Here is a 17,811-nt window from a genome sequence, read left to right on the forward strand (position 1 = left end):
TAGCCACATTTAGGCAGAAGTGTGTGTCTTATTTTGTTAATATTGCGAGTGACTCACATGCTTCCCACTCCAATAGCTCCAGAATTTCCATGTTTCACTCAGATATTCCTCTTTGTAAGGCTGAAGAGGACATGGGCCTCTGCTTCTGCCTTCTGGCAAAAGGAAAGATGACTTTTTTTTTTCTATTACACCTATTTGTCTGCCTCCTATGGGCAACCAGGTAGTTTTAGATGTGTCTGTTGTCGCCAAACCCAATTTTCCCAAGCTTCTTGGTGTCCCTGGAGCAGGAGGATCACAAGCTGGCCAAATTCAACCCTAGGTTCAGGGGGAGACCCTGCCTCAGGAACAGGCAGAGATGGAGGAGGACACCCAATGCTCTCTCTCTTCTGGCTCTGCTTACACACACAGGAGACGCATATGCACACACAAATAAATATATCTTAGTTGTTTTCCGGATTTAGGTTTGCAATTTTAATCGTGTGGATGTATGTATCTGTGAATAGATATGTCACGTGAGTGCATGTACCTGAAGAGGCCAGAGGAGTTGGTTTCCCCAGGAGCTGGTGGTTGTGAGTCACCTGGCGTGGGTGCTGGAAATTGAACGGGGGGGCCTCTGGAAGAGCAGTACTTGCTCTTAACCCCTGAGCCATCTCTCTAGCCCCCATAAATAAATATCTTAAAACCAAGGTCACCGGGCGGTGGTGGCACAAGCCTTTAATCCCAGCACTCGGGAGGCAGAGGCAGGCAGATCTCTGTGAGTTCGAGGCCAGCCTGGTTTCCAAAGTGAGTTCCAGGAAAGGCGCAAAGCTACACAGAGAAACCCTGTCTCCAAAAACCAAAAACAAACAAACAAAGAACAACAACAACAAAAAACCCACAAGGTCAAGGGCTGGAGAGATGGCTCAGAGGTTAAGAGCACTGACTGCTCTTCCAGAGGTCCTGAGTTCAATTCCCAGCAACCACATGGCAGCTCACAACCACCTGTACTGAGATCTGACGCCCTCTTCTGGCCTGCAGGGACACATGCAGGCAGAATACTGTATACATAATAAATAAATATATATATATATAAAAAAAAAACAAGGTCAGGAAAATGGCTCAATGGTAGGCATGTTTGCCTATCATATCATGTACAAGTCCCTAGGTTCGATCTCCAGTAGAAACAACAGCTGCCTATTTTTGGTGGCCCTGGTGTGTGGGCTCAGACCCAGGGCCTCAGTCACCTGCAGCGGAGGTCTTGCTGCGTTTATCATTTCCAAAAACCCTGTTTGGCAGTGTCTGGAAGGAGATCCAGAAAATGGTGACCGGTGAGGGAAGGAAGGGAGCATTCTGGGTCCCTCTAACATTTGCATCCCGAGAGCTCTCAGTACACTGCAGCCAGACCTGCAGAGCAGGGGACATTCTGGAGCACAGGGCCACCTCCCCTGTGTCTTGCCACCACAGACGTCCCAAGGCATTCGGTACAACCCAGGGGATAGCCTGGAGGTATAGAATAACCCCATCGCTGCTAGTTGCAATCTGTGATAATTGCTACCTGGGCAAGCAGAGGCCTCTGGCCTGTGCAGGCTGATCTGCTGGGTGGAGAAGGGTAAATTAAAGATAACTAGGTGTTTGTCAGGTAGGAAGAAATCCAGTCCCTGGGCTAGCAATTACCAGCTGAGCCATCCAGAGCCTCTGTCAAAACATGGTCACAGGGACGATGAGGAAGCAAAGTACTTGAAGGGTAAGGGGTTAGTCAGTGACCACACACACTCACCTGGGCGAGCAAACAGAAGAGGCTCCATTAGCTACCATGGAGGTATTGTTTCTGACTTCGTCTAGAACAGTTGGAGGCTAGGACACGGGAAGGATGAAAAGCAGGGTGTGGTGGCACCTGATTTTGATCCCAGCACTGGGGAGGCAGAGGCAGGCAGATCTGCGAGTTCAAGGCCTGCCTGGTCTACAGACAGCTTTCCAGGCCAGCCAGAGAGATCTTGTCTGGAGAAACTAAAAAGAAAATGGGAGAGCTACAGGACGAAAAAACGGGAAGTGGCTGTGACAGGAAGGTGGGGCGGCAGCTGGGGAAAGGCTCTTAGCCTGGAGCCTCGGAGGCTCATAAACATTGACACAAGGAGAGAGGAGGGACTTTGGGAAATCCAGAGAGGAAGGAGCCTCTGAAGACCCAGGAGACAAGAAACCGAAGCCAGGGATGGGAAATTGGCCTCAGTGGGGGAGGGACTGGTAAGTGGATGCTGATGTCTGCACACACGGTGGGAGGTGAGGGGATGCTCTCAGAGTGGGAGGTGAGGATAACTATGGGGTAAGATGCAGAGGAGCTGGAGGCGTAAGGAAGGCTGGAGAAAACCAAAGAAGATAAGCTGAGGCACAGTCCCGAGAGTGGCTGCAGGCGACAGGTTCCAGGAGGACATTTGACCGTCAGGTGCTTCATCTCAGCCAGTTCATGAAGAGTGACAGACGGGGACAGGGTCTAGAGTGTAGAATTCTGGCTAAAGAACACCCCATGATGGAGAGTTGGAAGGTAGGAAGCAGAGCAGGAGAACATTATATCAAGGATGGGGAGCTGGCCAGGGGCAACGCCTGTAATCCCAGCACTCGGAAGGTGAAGGCTGGGAACAGAAGTTAGAGGTTATCCTTAAGTAGACAGTGGACCCCATGAGAACCTATCTTAAATTTTTTTTAAAGTGTGTGTGTGTGTGTGTGTGTGTGTGTGTGTGTGTGTTTGCTCTTGCAGAGAACCTGGATTCAGTTTCCAGCATCCCTATGGTGTCTCCCAATTGCCTGTTAACTCAAGTTCAAGGATCTGGCGCCCTCATCTGGTCTCTGAGGGCACTGCATGCGCTTGGTACACGGACATAAATGCAAACAAAACAGACGAACGCATAAAATAAAATAAAATAAAATAAAATAAAAGGTTAAATATGTGCATGAGCATCCACCTTGATCCCCAGCCACAGAGCCTTCCTCCCATGAGTCTATTACTGGTTCCTTGTGTGTCTTTCCATATTCTTTGCATATGCCAACAAACCCTACAATAATCTCCTGTTGAAAACAGCACCTTAAAAGTTAAAAAGAAAGAAAAAAAAAAGAGAAAAAAAGAAAGAAGATAAAAGGAACAAAAAAGAAAAGTTAAAAAGAAAAAGACCAGCTGATCACTCGGACCCCATTTGGGAGGCTGAAGCAGAATTTCCAAGTGTGAGGTCAGCCTGAGCTACATAATGAGGTCCAGACCAGAATAAGAACACAGCAAGACCTCACTCCAAAAACGGAGGAGGAGGGGAGGGAGGGAGAAAGTGTGCGCTCTGGAAAAGCAGCCAGAGCTCCTGACCAATGAGCCATCCACACATACACGCACGCACACACTCACATTCACACACTAGTCTTAAATTTTAGTTATCTATACATTTGGGGGGGGGGTGTTTGTACAGGTACACACTGAGTTGGAGACCAACTTGCAGTTTTCTCCTTCACAATGTGAAACCCGGGATTGAACTCAGGTCACTAAGTTTCACAGCAAGCACCCATATCCACTGAGCCATTTCGCCAGCCCTATTTTTTTAATTAAATATATTTAATATATTATATATAACATATATAATATAATTAAAAATAATTAAAAAGCCCTAGCTTTTTAAAGTGTGTGTGTGTGTGTGTGTGTGCGTGTGTGTGCTCACTCGCATGCATGTGGAGACCAAAGGGGCTCAGGTCTCCCATTTTACTGTGTGGGTCCCAGGGATTGAGTTTAGGTGTTCAGGCTTGGATGCAGACACCTCTCGGGCTGAACCATCTTGCCAACCTTTTTTTTTTTTTAAATAGGGTCCCATGGAGCCCAGGCTGGCCTTGAACTATCCAAGGATGACCTTGAACTCCTAATCTTCTTCCTCTCAAGAGCTGGGGTTACAGTCTTGTACCAGCATGTCTGCCTAGGTGCCTTCTAAACACTTGCATTGTTTACTGTTTTGAATTTTGTACTGCATTAAAGTGCTATTTAATAAATAAAGCCCAGCAGAGGCAAAGCATCACCCATGAGTTCCAGACCAACACCGGCTTCAGAGTGGATTAAAAAAAAACAAACAAAAACCAAAACCGTATCGCCTGTGTGTAAATACATTTTTTAAAAGCTTTAAATGAATCATTTTGCAAGGTTCATTTGTAATGCAAGCAGCCGCTCCCCAGTTTGCTTTGGAAATGTTGACATTTGCGTACTGGATTTGCTTGAACCTTGAAAGACCAACAGCTGCAAACCACACCCTGAACGCTTAAGTTTGTCACTGACAAAACCAGCCAAGCGAGTGTGACGTTATAAAATAAAACCACAAAGGTAGTCCCGAGAGGCTGAGCTGCTGGGGAGGAGGGGGTGACACCAGCCCCCCTAGCGGCCGAGAGGGGACCGTGAAGAAGGTGCGGCATTATCTCCTTTCTTCATAAACCAGGAATCTAGCACCCAAAACTGGACTCTCCCTAAGAAAAGATCATGCCCCCCACCCCCTTTTTTAAAGGGGAGGTTAGGGGCTGGAGAGTTGGCTCAGGAGTTCAGAGTGCTTACTGTCTGAAGAGGATCTCAGTTCCGTCCCCAGAACCCACAACGGGTGGTTCACAAACCCGGTACTGGAGCTCCAGGGGATCCAGGGCTCTCCGGCCTCCTCCACAGGCACTTGCACGAACATGAAACACATAAACTCTTGCAAGTACACGCGACTACATATAAAAAATAAATTTTAAAAAAGGAGGACATAAGTCTCTTTATCCAGTTTTGCTTCCGTTTGAATAAAGACGCACAAAGTACTAATCCAATTGCTAACCCGTGGAAGGGGAGGAAAGGGGTGAGGGACGGACGAGCCTGGGCTTGGTCACACGCTTATTATCCCAGCACCAAGGCAGTGAAGTCAGGATGATCAGGAGTCCAAAGCCAACCTCCATACATAATGAACTGGAGGCCAGCCTGGGCTACATGAACTTGGGTTACTGAAATAAAACAAAATAAAAACTAACAACAAAGTATTGGGGGTGGAGGCACTTTGGGCAAAAGAGTAGGAATATTAATTTTACTTTGAAACTTTAATTTAGCTCAGTAGCGCAAGGCCCTGGGTTTGGTCCTCAGCTCTGAAAAAAATAAAAATAAAAATAAACTTAAAAAAAAAGGAGAGGTGGGATTCAGCAGTAGAGTTCCTGCCTGGCATAGGCAATGTGGCAAGGATCTGTGTCCTGGCTTAGCACTGAAAAGAGACAGAAACAGAGATGAGGAGAGAGAGAGAGAGAGAGAGAGAGAGAGAGAATACCCATAGGCCATCTATGTGTTTTATAAATTTTTTCTTTTATTTTTCAAGACAGGGTTTCTCTGGGTAGCCTTGTCTGCTCTGGAACTCACTCTGTGGACCACCAGGCTGGCCTGGCACACACCTTTAATCCCAGCACTAGGGAGGCACAAGCAGGCAGATCTCTGTGAGTTCTAGGCCAGCTAGTGTTATATGCCTAGTGAGGCCCCATCTAAATGAACAAATACACAAACAGAATGGAAGGTGATTCTTCAGTTCATTTTTCAAATTCAGGAGACGATGATGGGCAGACAGGCTTTTTCTTGTTCACTTTGTAAGAAACAGACCTTCACTCTGCAAGAACAAGTTCAATTCTGCAGAAAATGGCAAAAATAGTTGGCATGGCATTTGGTGCAAGCTTTATTATTTTTATTTATTTAGTTTTATGTATAAGGTATGTATGTGCAGCACATATGTGCAGTTCCTGCAGAGGCCAGAAGGTGGTGTTGGATCCCTTGAAACTAGCAGCAGATGGTTGTGAACTGCCCAGGTAGTGCTGGGAATCAAATGGAGGGTTTCTGCAAGAACAGTATGTGCTTCTCTACCTGTTAGCCGTCCCTCCTGCCTCAAGAAAGTGGATTTAAAAGTCCTCAGTGGTAAGAAATTCCTCTTTCCCCATAGGCTGCTACCACAGAGGGCTACAATTTTTGCACTTTTTAGCAAAACCTCCCACCTCCAATGACATTCATTGGTTCAGGACCCAGAGCTTCATTTACCAAATATCTCAGGGCTTGAGATCTCCTCCCTTTCTGACTATGAGCCCAGTCCCACAGCTGACCGCTCAACTTTCCAACTTTGAGAGCTCTGAGATGAACAGGCCTTAGCTGCCAACCCGGGGAGACAGAGGCCTAGAGCCTCCTGCTTATGGTAACTCTCTGGCTCATTTCAGTGTGAGGTGCACTTACAGTTCATCAAAGATCAGGCTCTTGAAGCCACACGAGGTGGAGCAGCTGACCTGTTGGCCCCGATCTGATCTGTCTCCACAACCCACATCCTGACCATGGTCATGCTTGCTGGAGCACACATTTAGGGAAATTTTTTTAAACTTTGTTTTATTTTTAAATTATGTATAAGTGTGTTTGTCTATGCGTAGGTATGGGCACACAAGTGCAGGGGCCCACAGAGGCCAGAAGATGGCGTTGGATGCCCTGCAGCTGAAGTTACAGATGGTGGTAAGCTGGCCCAATGTGGATGCTGGGAACCAAACTTGGGTCCTCTGCCAGAGCACTACTTGCTCTTAACCGCTGGGCTCCCACTTTCAGGAAAGTGTTAATTGGTGCTCCACATACCCTCTCACTTTTGGAATGTCCTGTGTAATATGTGAACCTTGATGGACAGTCACAGGGCCATTATCGGTTCTGAGGTGTCCTGTGATAATGAAACTCCCGTGACTTTCCTCAACCCACACAGCCTTACTTCACCTCGAGACATGGATTGCATGGACCCAAACAACTCCGTTTACAGGGAACGTACGAATTATTTATCAGTTGGCAGTGAAAATAATTCTCGGGCCTCTAAAAATCTGGGAAGATTTAGAAGTAACCCCCAAGGAGCTGGAGAGGTTCATGATTCACACAGCTCTTCACCCTGTTCTATTTGAAAGTCTCAGCCCTCCCTTGTTTCCCTGGGAGGTTCCCAACCAAACAGTGAGGTCAGTGGATATCCTACCCCTTTCTACCCCTTTTGTTTCTGACTTCCAGATTTTTTTTTGTTGTTGTTGTTCCTGGGGACATGTTTTTCTCCCTCTTTTTTGTTCAGAAACTAGATTTCTTTTTTTCTCTTCACTCTGAGCATTGCAGGCTACCCATGTTGGCATAGTTCCCACCCTCCTGACTATTTATTTATTTATTTATTTACATTTTTATTTTTTTTAAGACAGGCTTTCTCTTTGTAGCCCTGGCTGGCCTGAAACTTGTTCTACTGTATCTGAATCTTAAAGGTACTTACTAATAAAATAAAACCTGAAGCTAGGTATTGGGGTGAACGCTGGAAGATCAGAGAAGCAGAACTAGCCACAGCTTCCTTACCTCGCCAGCTCCTCAGCTGATCTTGTTTCCTCAGACTGGAAGCCTCTGAGTCCTCACCTGAATGGGTCTCAGCTGAACTGCTGCTAGAAACCTAAAAGCTTAACCAGCCAAAAAGCTTCTAGTTTCTGGTCTTCACGCCTTATATATCTTTCTGCTTCTGCCATCACTCCCTGAGATTAAAGGCTCACTTCTAGGATTAAAGGCTTGAGTCACCATGCTTGCCTGTATCCTTGAACACACAGAGATCCAGGTAGATCTCTGCTTCTGGAATGCTAGGATTAAAGGCATGTGCTACCACTGCCTATCCTCTATGTTTAATATTGTGGCTGTTCTGTCTCTGACCCCAGATAAGTTTATTAGGGTGCACAATATTTTGGGGAACACAATAACACCACACTCTACAGACTAGAATGGGCTTGAACTCAGAGATTCATCTACCTCTGCCTCCTGAGTGCCTGGATAAAAGGCGTGTACCACCACCACCCAGCAAATGTATTTATTTTAGAGACAAGGTTTCACTGTGCAGGCCTGGTTAGCCTAGAACCAGGCCTGTGTAGACCAGCCTGGCTTAGAACTCACAGAGATCCACCTGCCTCTGTCTTCTGGGTGCTGGGATTAAAGGGCATACCTGCCTGGCGTGCCACCCTACCTGAGCCTGTTATCTTGATTCACAACGGCGGGACTGGGAAAGCAGATGTCTGTCACCTGGGTGGTGATGTTCCTTGGACCAGCTGCACCTTTATTACTTCCGGACATTCTTACCCTCGTTCCCCAGAGAAACGCTGACTCACTGTAATGAGTGGTCACCTGGAAAAAGTTACTTTAAAAACTGTATCTCTCAAGATTTTTCCAGTCCTCTTCTCCTCATCGTTAGTCATGCAGCTTAGAGAAAAGAAAAACTCTGATCAGGCAGGAACTTAGGAGCCGAGGAAACTGTCTTTGCAGCAGAGCTTGAAGTCTGAAACCAAGAAATAACGTCAAAAGCTATTTTCGTCTTTCTTACTCTCTTTGCTTTGAGGTTTTTCAAGTTTCGAGTTTTGTTAGCAAGGAGGGGACAGAGGCACAGCTCCATGTCACCCTCAGCCTTTTGAGGATTTCCTTGAAATATACATATAACACACACACACACACACACACACACACACACACACACACACGTGCATGGGTGTTTTGCTTGCATGCATGTTTGTACACAAAAAGTATGCATTGCCTTCTAAAGTTAGAGGCCAGAGTCCCCTGGAACTGGAGTTAAAGATGGCTGTGAGCCTCGGCGTGGGTGCCGGGAACTGAACCAGGTGCTCTGGAAGAGAAGCCAGTGCTGTTAACTGCTGAGCCTTCTCTCCAGCTCTCTCTCCCTTAGTTGGACATGTAGCCCTGGCCGGCTAGATCTCACTGGGTAGGCTTCAGCAGGCATGGGGAGTAGTTTAGAAACCTGGCAGTCTACTTGGTTTGGGCTATGTACATCATTCTTACAGCTCCTTGAAATACTCACCCAGCAGCCTAAGAGCTTCACCTGTGCATCACACACACACACACACACACACACACACACACACACACACACCCCAGATCCCCGCCCGCATCAGGCTACACCCCTCTTTGAACAGTGGGATAAGCTTTCCCTCCCTTTAGTGACTGTCAAATTCAGTTTCTATTCAAATGTATTCCCAACACATCCTGGTACAGGGTGTGTGTATGTAATCCAGTGGGAAACTGGTTTTGGATTCATGCCCAGTAAGGCAAAATTATCTCATCAAGTAAATATAGGGAGAACCCTCTATTTACCATGTAATGTCTAACACAACTGAGGGTGCATAGGATCCAAAGGAGATGCATTATGGGAAGGGGCTTGTGCAATAGAAAAATGATTATATGACCTAAGTTCTCAATCAAAACAGAGACCCGCCCTCACTACACCCTCATAATCAGGCTCTGCTTCAGTGAATCTCGTAAAAGAGAATCCTGACAATAACTGTGGACCCTGCTGCTGTAGTGTGGATGGTCTGTTCTGTCCCTTTGTTTTAAGGGGCTCCCCTTCTTGCCACTCTAGCAAATCCAAGTAAGACACCCAGAACTTGGAAGCCCTCAATTCTGACCTCAACTACCAATGACACGACCATACTGACCCTGAACTAACTCAGAGATCTGTTTGCCTCCACGTCCTCAGTTCTGGGGTTATAGTCAGGAACCACTATGTCTGGTTTTGTGTTCCCTTAGCCTTTTAGGGACCTCAATTCAGGAAAATCCAGGATTCATGGCTTTGACATTGAAAACAATTTCAGGGCTAGATTGTATGCAGCAGTTGAGGTTTTAATAATAGAAAAGGTACCAGGCGGTGGTGGCGCACGCCTTTAATCTCAGTCCTCCAGAGGCTGAGGCAGGAGGATCTCTGTGAGTTCAAGGCTACCCTGGAGTACAGAGCGAGTCAGAGGACCTGAGTTTGATTTCCAGCACCCATGTCTGGTGGCTCACAGATGCCTGGACCCCTGCTCCAGTAGATCTATGCCCTCTGTTATCCTACATGGGCACCTGCACACAGGTGGTACACACATGTGCACTAACAGATACACATATATACACATAGGTAAAAATAAATCTAAAACAGAAACTCAACAAAGTACACCTGAGAGCATGGGCATGTTGGTTTCTCAAGAAGACTTGCAATTTATATCATTTATTTATTTAATTTGGTTTTTTGAGACAGGGTCTCTGTGTACCCCTGGCTGTCCTGGAAGTCACTCTGTGGACCAGGCTGGCCTCGAACTCACAGAGATCCTCCTGCCTCCGCCTTCCAAGTGATTAAAGGCATGCGTCGCCACCACCTGACACCCTTGAAAAACCCTTTCAATAGAATTGAAGCATGAGGGTTAAGAGAAAAAGAGGCAGTGAAGGAAAGTGTAAGACAAGCCCTCATGCCGGGCTGGCATGGGCTTCCTCAAGGTAGGGAAGGGGTGTCGACATGCCAGGTCTCAGTGTTAGCCATATATGTCATTCAAGCCGATTTGAGTGCAGGCACCAACTGTAATGTAACTGGCGAGGCAGGGCAGTGGTGGGAGCCTGGTGTGGAGGACGTTGTCACGTAAGTTAGACCACTGAAGAAATTAAAACTCTGAAGTGAAGATGTAAATAATAAACTCTTATAGTGGGCTTTGCTGTACCTTGTGGCTTTTCTGGCATCGTAAAAAGCGCCGCTTAATGAATAATATTGCACTGCTTAATACATAACATTGGCTATAAAAAAGCAATGTTGTCCCCCATAAGGGGTGAAAGAAGCAAAGTGTTGAGAGAGACTGCGTCTGCAGGGGCGCAGGTGGAAGTGGATGGGGCAGGGAATGGCTGTTACTATTATAGTTCTTGTAGGTCACCTGGTCTTTTTTGCAAGATTGTGCCTGTAGTATTTGCTAAGAATAAAAACTAAATGAGCCGGGCAGTGGCGTCGCACACCCGTAATCCCAGCACTCAGGAGGCAGAGGATCAGATCTCCTGCAGACTGGAGCTACAGATGGTGGGGAGCCATCATGTAGGTGCTGGGAACTGAACTTGGGTCCTCTTGCAAGAGCAGGGCATGCTCTTCACTGCTGAGCCCTCTGTCCAGCCCCGTTTGCGTTCTTGAACCAGTCTTAGGGACTCATTTGCGTGCACACTAGAGTCAGAGAGACACTAGACCATCCCACACTTAGCTCCGTTCCTGGTCTGTTATGGGGAGAACATTCAGAGTCAGCTGATAGGGTTGTTTCTGTGGGCGGGGCCCCAGTGCCTGTCCTTAGGAGCTTCGGTGGGTGAGGCAATCATATGTCAGCCTGACAAGGAAGCAGGGGACTGCTGCAGAACAAAGAATGACTTAGGACAACATTGAAAGATGTTGACGAGAAAGCAGGCTACGGGGTTAGAAACTGAGCAGGGGAAAAGTGGTACCCAAGAACCCGGAGGCCCATGGGCATGAGGAGTGTGTTCCTTCTTAGGGCATGAGGAGTGAGTTCCTACTCTAGGAATGAAGGGTGAGTTCCTACTCTAGGGGATGAGGGACGATGGGAATAAAAGCCTGCACCACCTCTCCCTGCTTTGGAAATTCATTTTCAAAAGATATAAACGAGTCATTTGTGGTAACCCACACCAATAATCTCAGGACTTGGCAGGCTGAGGCAGGCTGAGTTCAAGAGTTCAAGGTTCATCCTCAGCAACACATTGAGTTTGGTGTTAGCCTAAGCTGTATAAGACTGTCTCAAAAAAAAAATTTAGAGGCCAAAATATGCAGTAGGAAGGTAAGTAATATTTCAATACAACTTAAAAACTAAAAAAGGGGGCTGGAAAGATCACTCAGCTGTTAAAAGTGCAGAGGACCCTGGTCCAATCCATAGCACTCATGTGGCAGCTAATAACTTTTTGTAACTCCATTTCCAGAGGATTGGACACCTCTTGTCCTTTGACGGCACTACATGTATATGGGGTACACACAGACTGTCGTACAGACAAAACGCCCACACACATAAAATGAAAACCATCGGAGCTGTCTTGGGGACCTGAAACATAGCTGCAAGTCAGAGGACAAGTTGCATTGGCTTTCTTGTTTCACCACGTGGGTCATGGGGACTGTGTTGCAGGATATTTGTTTACACTGTGAAGGTGTGTCTTTGCCAAGGTGTCTTCTGATTGGTTTAATAAAGAGCTGAATGACCAATAGCTAGTCAGGAAGAGGTTAGGTGGGACTTCCAGGGGACAGAGAGGATTCTGGGAAGAAGAAAGGGGAAGACTCAAGGAGACACAGAACAAGCAGGATGTGCAGGAGGAGCGGTAACAGCCATGAGCCATGTGGCAGCACGTAGATGAATAGAAATGAGTTAATTTAACATATAAGAGCTAGTTAGAAACAAGCCTAAGCTATCGGCTGAGCTTTCATAATTAATAAGTCTCTGGGGGCTGGAGAGATGGCTCAGAGGTTAAGAGCATGGGCTGCTCTTCCAGAGGTCCTGAGTTCAATTCCCAGCAACCACATGGTGGCTCACAACCATCTGTATTGAGATCTGGTTCCCTCTTACGGCCTGCCGGGATACATGCTGTATACATAATAAATAAATAAATCTTTAAAAAAAAGTCTCTGTCTCTGTGTTATTATTTAGGAACTGGCAGGACAGAGAAAGGATTCCTTACAGGACTGAATTTTGGGCATCTTGCCTGGCACCAGGCAACTTACTTATTTGTTGAGCCATCTTGCAGGCCCTTGTTTTTGTATTATTATTATTATTATTATTGTTATTTTGGTTTTTCAAGACAGGGTTTCTATGTGTGGCCTTGGCTGTCCTGGAACTTGCTCTGTAGACCAGGCTGGCCTCACAGTATCATCATCATCATCATCATCATCATCATCATCATCATTATTATTATTTTGAGGCAAGGTCTTACTATGTAGCCCAGGCTGGCCAAACCCACAGAGATCTACCTGTCTATGCCTCTGAAGCACTGTTATTAAAGAGGTGCACTGCCACGCCAACGGTTCTATTTGTGTGTATGTGTGGGTGTTTTGCCTGCATGTGTGTCCATGTGTCACGGGTGTGCCTGGTGCCCTCAGAGGCCAGAAGAGGGCCATGGGTCCCCTGGGACTGAAGTTACAGAAGTCACAGATCATTGTGAGCTGCTATATGGGTTCTAGGTCCCTGGAAGAGCTGCCAGTGATCTTGCTCATGGAGCGAGCCATCAATCCCTTCTCTTCAGACCGATTTTTGTTTTTAGATTAATGGAAACTTTGCTTTGAAGATGACACAGTCAAGCCTTTTTCAGACCATGAAGGAAACAAAGTCTGGGATTTCATGCTTGAAGAAGAAAACCAAATCCTATGGTCTCAGCAGTTAGAAAAGGGTGCAGAGGAACACTTAGCACAAAAAACGTTCAGGGGGTGAGTAACACAAGGAACATTCTTCTCTTGCTCCCAGAGGGCCCCTTAGCAGGGAGGCTGGGACCTTGGCTCAGTCATTGTTTCCAGGAGTTTAAAACTTTCCAATCAAGGGCATCGCGCTCAGTTCTCTGGGAATGAACGAGCGCTGGCCTTTCAGGTAAGTTCTGTGCGCTACGGAGAGGTCTAACGTGTGAGAGCTCATCTGACCCCAGGCAAAGCACGTTAATCCTTTACAATAAAGAAAAATAGGTAAGGCCAAGGGTTCCAACAGACTATGGCTACAATGGTCGGAAGTCAGGGAGGGTGGGGAAAACTCTGATTAAATTTCAGAGCACTACAGACACCCTCACAGGAGTGCGTGCCAAACGCTAAATCCCAGTCACGCTTGTTGATTGCATTGGTTTAGTTGATAAAGGGCCAAAGTCAATTTCCGGGTGTTGAGCCGGGTGTCTTATGTAAGACGTTGAGGGAAGCTGGGTGGGTGCTGGCTTTTACGGAACTTGAGTGTTTTCATTTGGTAACTTCTGGTGAGTCTATAATTATTCCAAAAGAAAAAAGTAAGAAACAAAACAAAGGCGAACTAGCCCAGTCCGAGCCACTTCGGAGCACGCCCTACACACAGTGCACGGACTCCCTAAGCCTCCCTCCCTGGCGGGGCGCAGCCGGGTGAAGGGGGCGGGGCGGAGTGGGGGAGGAGGCTGTGGGCGGGGCGCCGCCGCGCACGCGCAGTCCCGCTGCCCGGGGAGCGCCCCCGGCGGATGGCGCATGCGCAGTCCCGGCCGCGGCGGCCCCTCGCCACAGACTGCGGGGGTACCGGGCAGCCTTGGCCCCTCCGCGCTGCCGTCTTTTCCGGCAGTTGGGGTTCTTCCTGTTGTCCTCTTCCCGTCGCGGCTCGGCGGCCGCGCTCTCTCGGAGTCTCCGGCGCGACGCCGTCGCTCCTCGGGCCGCCTGCACGCCGCGTCTGCGCCGTCGCCGCCGGCCCCGCGCGCCCCCGTCCTCCCGGGTCTGGTGAGTGTCTCGCGGCGGCGGTCCCCCCTCCTTCCCCCCGGCACGCCGCCTGGTCCGTGCGTTCCGGGGCGCTCCGGGGCGCCCCGCGTCCTCCCGGCCTCCTCGGCCCCTTGTCCGTCCCTCTGTCGGTCCCCGCTCGGCGTGCAGCCCGGACGGGCAGCCGCTCCCTCCTCCCCCTGCGCCGCCAGCTTTGTGTGCCGGCTGCGTCCCCCCAGCCCCCGGGGCCGTCCCCTCCGGGACCTCGGCCAGCACCACTCTTCACCTCGGCCTCCCCCAGGGATGCACGAACCCGAGGGTGTCTGGAGTTGGAGGCTGCCCCTGGGTAGGTGTGGGACCTCGGAGGCTGCCCCCCCGAATTTGCGGTTCGTATTGGGGGTACCGGGCCTTCCCCGTCGCCCTAAGATCACCGCAAATGGCCCGAAGACCGTTGAGAAGGACTGTGGGAAGGAGCCGAGCGGGAGGACGCGGAAAAAGTGGCCGAGGAGCCAGGCGCGGGGGAAAGTGTGCCAGAAAGCGGGTACCGAACGGCTGCCAGCGGCGGGCGCCCCGCGAAGGACCCCAGGACGCAGAGGAATCTGGTTCTGTTTCAGAAGGAATAGGAAGGTCAGGGTGAGGTGGACCACGGCTTCCTCTTCCTTCAGCTCACCTTGGCCGTGAGTTAGCCAGTACATGCGGTTTCCCTAAACAAAAAAAACCACCATCGCTGCAAGAGCAGCTCTTGGGCCCCACCCCAAACATCAGATACCAGCTTCCTCATAACAGGACGGCTCTGCCCTCCGAGCCTGCCTACCACATCCACCCCAGCCAGCGATCCATCACCCGTGGTCTCCCCTCCTGGGACTGGACACCACAGATGGAGAGTGCTTTGTTTGTTTTGAGACAGGGTCTCACTGTAGCTCTGGCTGGCTTGGAATTTGCTATGTCGACCAAGGTGGCCTCGAATTCGAAGAGATCCACCTGGCTCTCGTCCTGAGTGCTGGGATTAAAGGCTTTTGCCACCACACACTGCTCCCCAGCAAACTTTGGAAGGTTCTAGGTGCACAGCACAGTTTGAGATCGTAAAACAAGTATGCCTGGTGTTTGCTTTTGTATAGTTCGGAAGAGATCCCATTTGGGACTCTTAAGGAACAGTCTTGGCGCCTGCTTGGATCTCCAATGAAAGATAGATCTTCCAGTCACAAAGAAAGAAAATGTCGCTGAAATGGTATTTGTAGAGATGGTGTGCCATTGTGAGGTCAACCAGGCAGGCATACCTAACTCTATAGTTCATAATAAAAGAGTGGTTCCCATTCGACCTCACTGAGTTCCCAGTCCTGAGTACTGAGTTGTCTGAGGAGTGTATGCTTTGTTAACAGAAAACAATAACCTTCTCAGACTTCCTTGCCCACCTTCCCCTAACTTTGCAGAGTTGAAGGAGGGTGAAGTAAACAGGACACGGACTGCAGTGGCCGTGGGTCAGGGCAGAAAGCTAGGGTTATGGCAAGCAGGAGGGGAAGGCCCTGCCTCCTAAGAAGCACGTGGTTGACCAGTAAACCCGTGAGCTGATAGTGAGCAATAGTAATCATATCTTTTGATTAAAGGTTATTAGAATTAGGCTAACCCTTTTATAAGTAGAGGAAGAGAAGGGTTTGAGCAAAGGTCAAAAGGGCCAGCGGTGGTGGGTGCATCACTGGGGAGAAAGAGGCAGGCTGATCTCCGAGCTTGCCGCCACCTTGGTCTACATAGTGAACTCAAAGGGGAAGGGTAGTGTAGTCCTTAGCATTGCATTAGATACTGGGTGGAAAATAAAAATATTTTTGTTGGCCTAATATATTTGTCATCTTTTTTTTGTTGTTTGTTTTTTTGAGACAGGGTTTCTCTGTGTAGCTTTGTGCCTTTTCCTGGATCTCGCTCTGTAGACCAGGCTGGCTTCGAACTCACAGAGATCCACCTGCCTCTGCCTCCTGAGTACTGGGATTACAGGCGTGCACCACCACCGCCCGGCTTATTTGTCATCTTTGAGTACACATAATATCTTATTGACTTGTTCCCCTTCCCCACTCCCCCTTTTTTGAGACAGGGTCTCACTATGTAGCTCTGCTATCATGGAACTCACTCTGTAGACCAGGCTGGCCTGGAACTCACAGAAATCTGCCTTCCTTAGCCTCCCAAGTGCTGGGATTAAAGGCTTGTGTCATTACACTCAGCTTCCTGTGGAGCATTTTATTTATTTATTTAATTTGTTTGTTTGTTTTTTTGAGGCAGGGTTTCTCTGTGTAGCCCTGACTCTCTTGGAACTCACTCTGTAGACCAGGCTGCCATCGAGCTCAGAAATCCGCCTGCCTCTACCTTTTCCGAGTGCCGGGATTAAAGGCGTGCACCACCACTGTCACATTTTACAGCCTGTTGCCTCATTCTCATATACCAGTCTGTAAATGTTCTCTTCCTACAGCTGTGTTGACAACTACAAATCATTAGCTTGCTCAGCTTAGACTTACTAGTTGCTCATGTGTGGACAGCATTGTCTGCCTGCATGTCTGTCTTCTTTCTTTTCTAACATTCAGCTGTATTTTAGTTGTTAAAATGTAGCTCAGAGGTGGTGGTGCACGCCTGTAATCCCAGCACTTGGGGGGGCAGAGGCAGGTGGATCTCTGTGAGTTCTGGTCTACACGGAGAGTTCCATGACAGCCAGGGCTACAACAAAAACAAAACAAGAAAAATGTAACTGCCTGTAGAGCTGAGTGTGCTAGTCCATGCTTGGAGTCCTAGCACTTAAGAAACTGAAGCAAGAGGATTGCCATGAGTTCAAGGCCAGCCTGGTTTACCAAGTGCGCGCGCGCACATACACACACACACACACACACACACACACACACACACACAGTAACTGTCTATGTAGATTCTAGAAAATTTTGGGAACTCTCACCTTATCTTTAAATTTTATTTATTTTGTGTATATGTGGGGTGGGGTGGATAGAGGCTTGAGGTGGTTTCCTGTGGCTAGTGTGTGGAGGTCAGAGGACAACTTTTGGGAGTTGGTTCTCTGTGGCAACCATGTGGATCCCAGGCACTAAACTCATATCTTCATACTTGGGAGCAAGCACTTTTACCATTTTACTACCCTGTTTGTTTTTTTCAATGTCTGGTTTTAAGTATTCTCTCCAAACACACTTTGAGTGCATGTGGTTTTCATTGAGGGTGGAGAGTGTACAGGCTGACAAATAAGAAACCACACCCAAGCTTCAGAAACCAGAGGGTTTTTTTTTTTTTTTTTTTTTTTTTTTTTAATTTTTAATTTTTTCCTTTGAGATGGGTTTTCTCTGGCTGTCCTGGAACTCTCTCTGTAGACCAAACTGGCCTCCAACTCTCAGAGATCTGCCAGCCTCTGCCTCCCGAGTGCTGGGATTAAAGGTGTGCACTGTCCAGCCCGGGGCTTTTCATACTTTCAATCAGTTCTATTATATACTTACTCATGGGGATTTCTAGTTTTCTCTTGTCATTAAAATGTTTCGTTGGCCAGGTGGTGGTGGCTGGTACTCGCCTTTAATCCCAGCACTTGAGAGGCAGAGGCAGGTGGATCTCTGAGTTTGAGGCC

General features: G+C 48.2%; 1 protein-coding gene across 1 annotated transcript in view; it reads left to right on the plus strand.

Annotated features, from left to right (window-relative positions):
• The first annotated feature begins 13,968 nt into the window (after nucleotides 1–13,968).
• Nucleotides 13,969–17,811, plus strand: part of Stk38 (serine/threonine kinase 38) — a 28,867-nt gene continuing 25,024 nt past the window's right edge. The window contains 1 exon segment of the mRNA XM_036167563.1: nucleotides 13,969–14,237. Coding sequence (XP_036023456.1) covers nucleotides 13,988–14,237 — 250 coding nt within the window. The 5' untranslated portion in view covers nucleotides 13,969–13,987.

Source organism: Onychomys torridus, chromosome 18 (genome assembly GCF_903995425.1).
Source record: "Onychomys torridus chromosome 18, mOncTor1.1, whole genome shotgun sequence".
Lineage (NCBI taxonomy): Eukaryota > Metazoa > Chordata > Mammalia > Rodentia > Cricetidae > Onychomys > Onychomys torridus.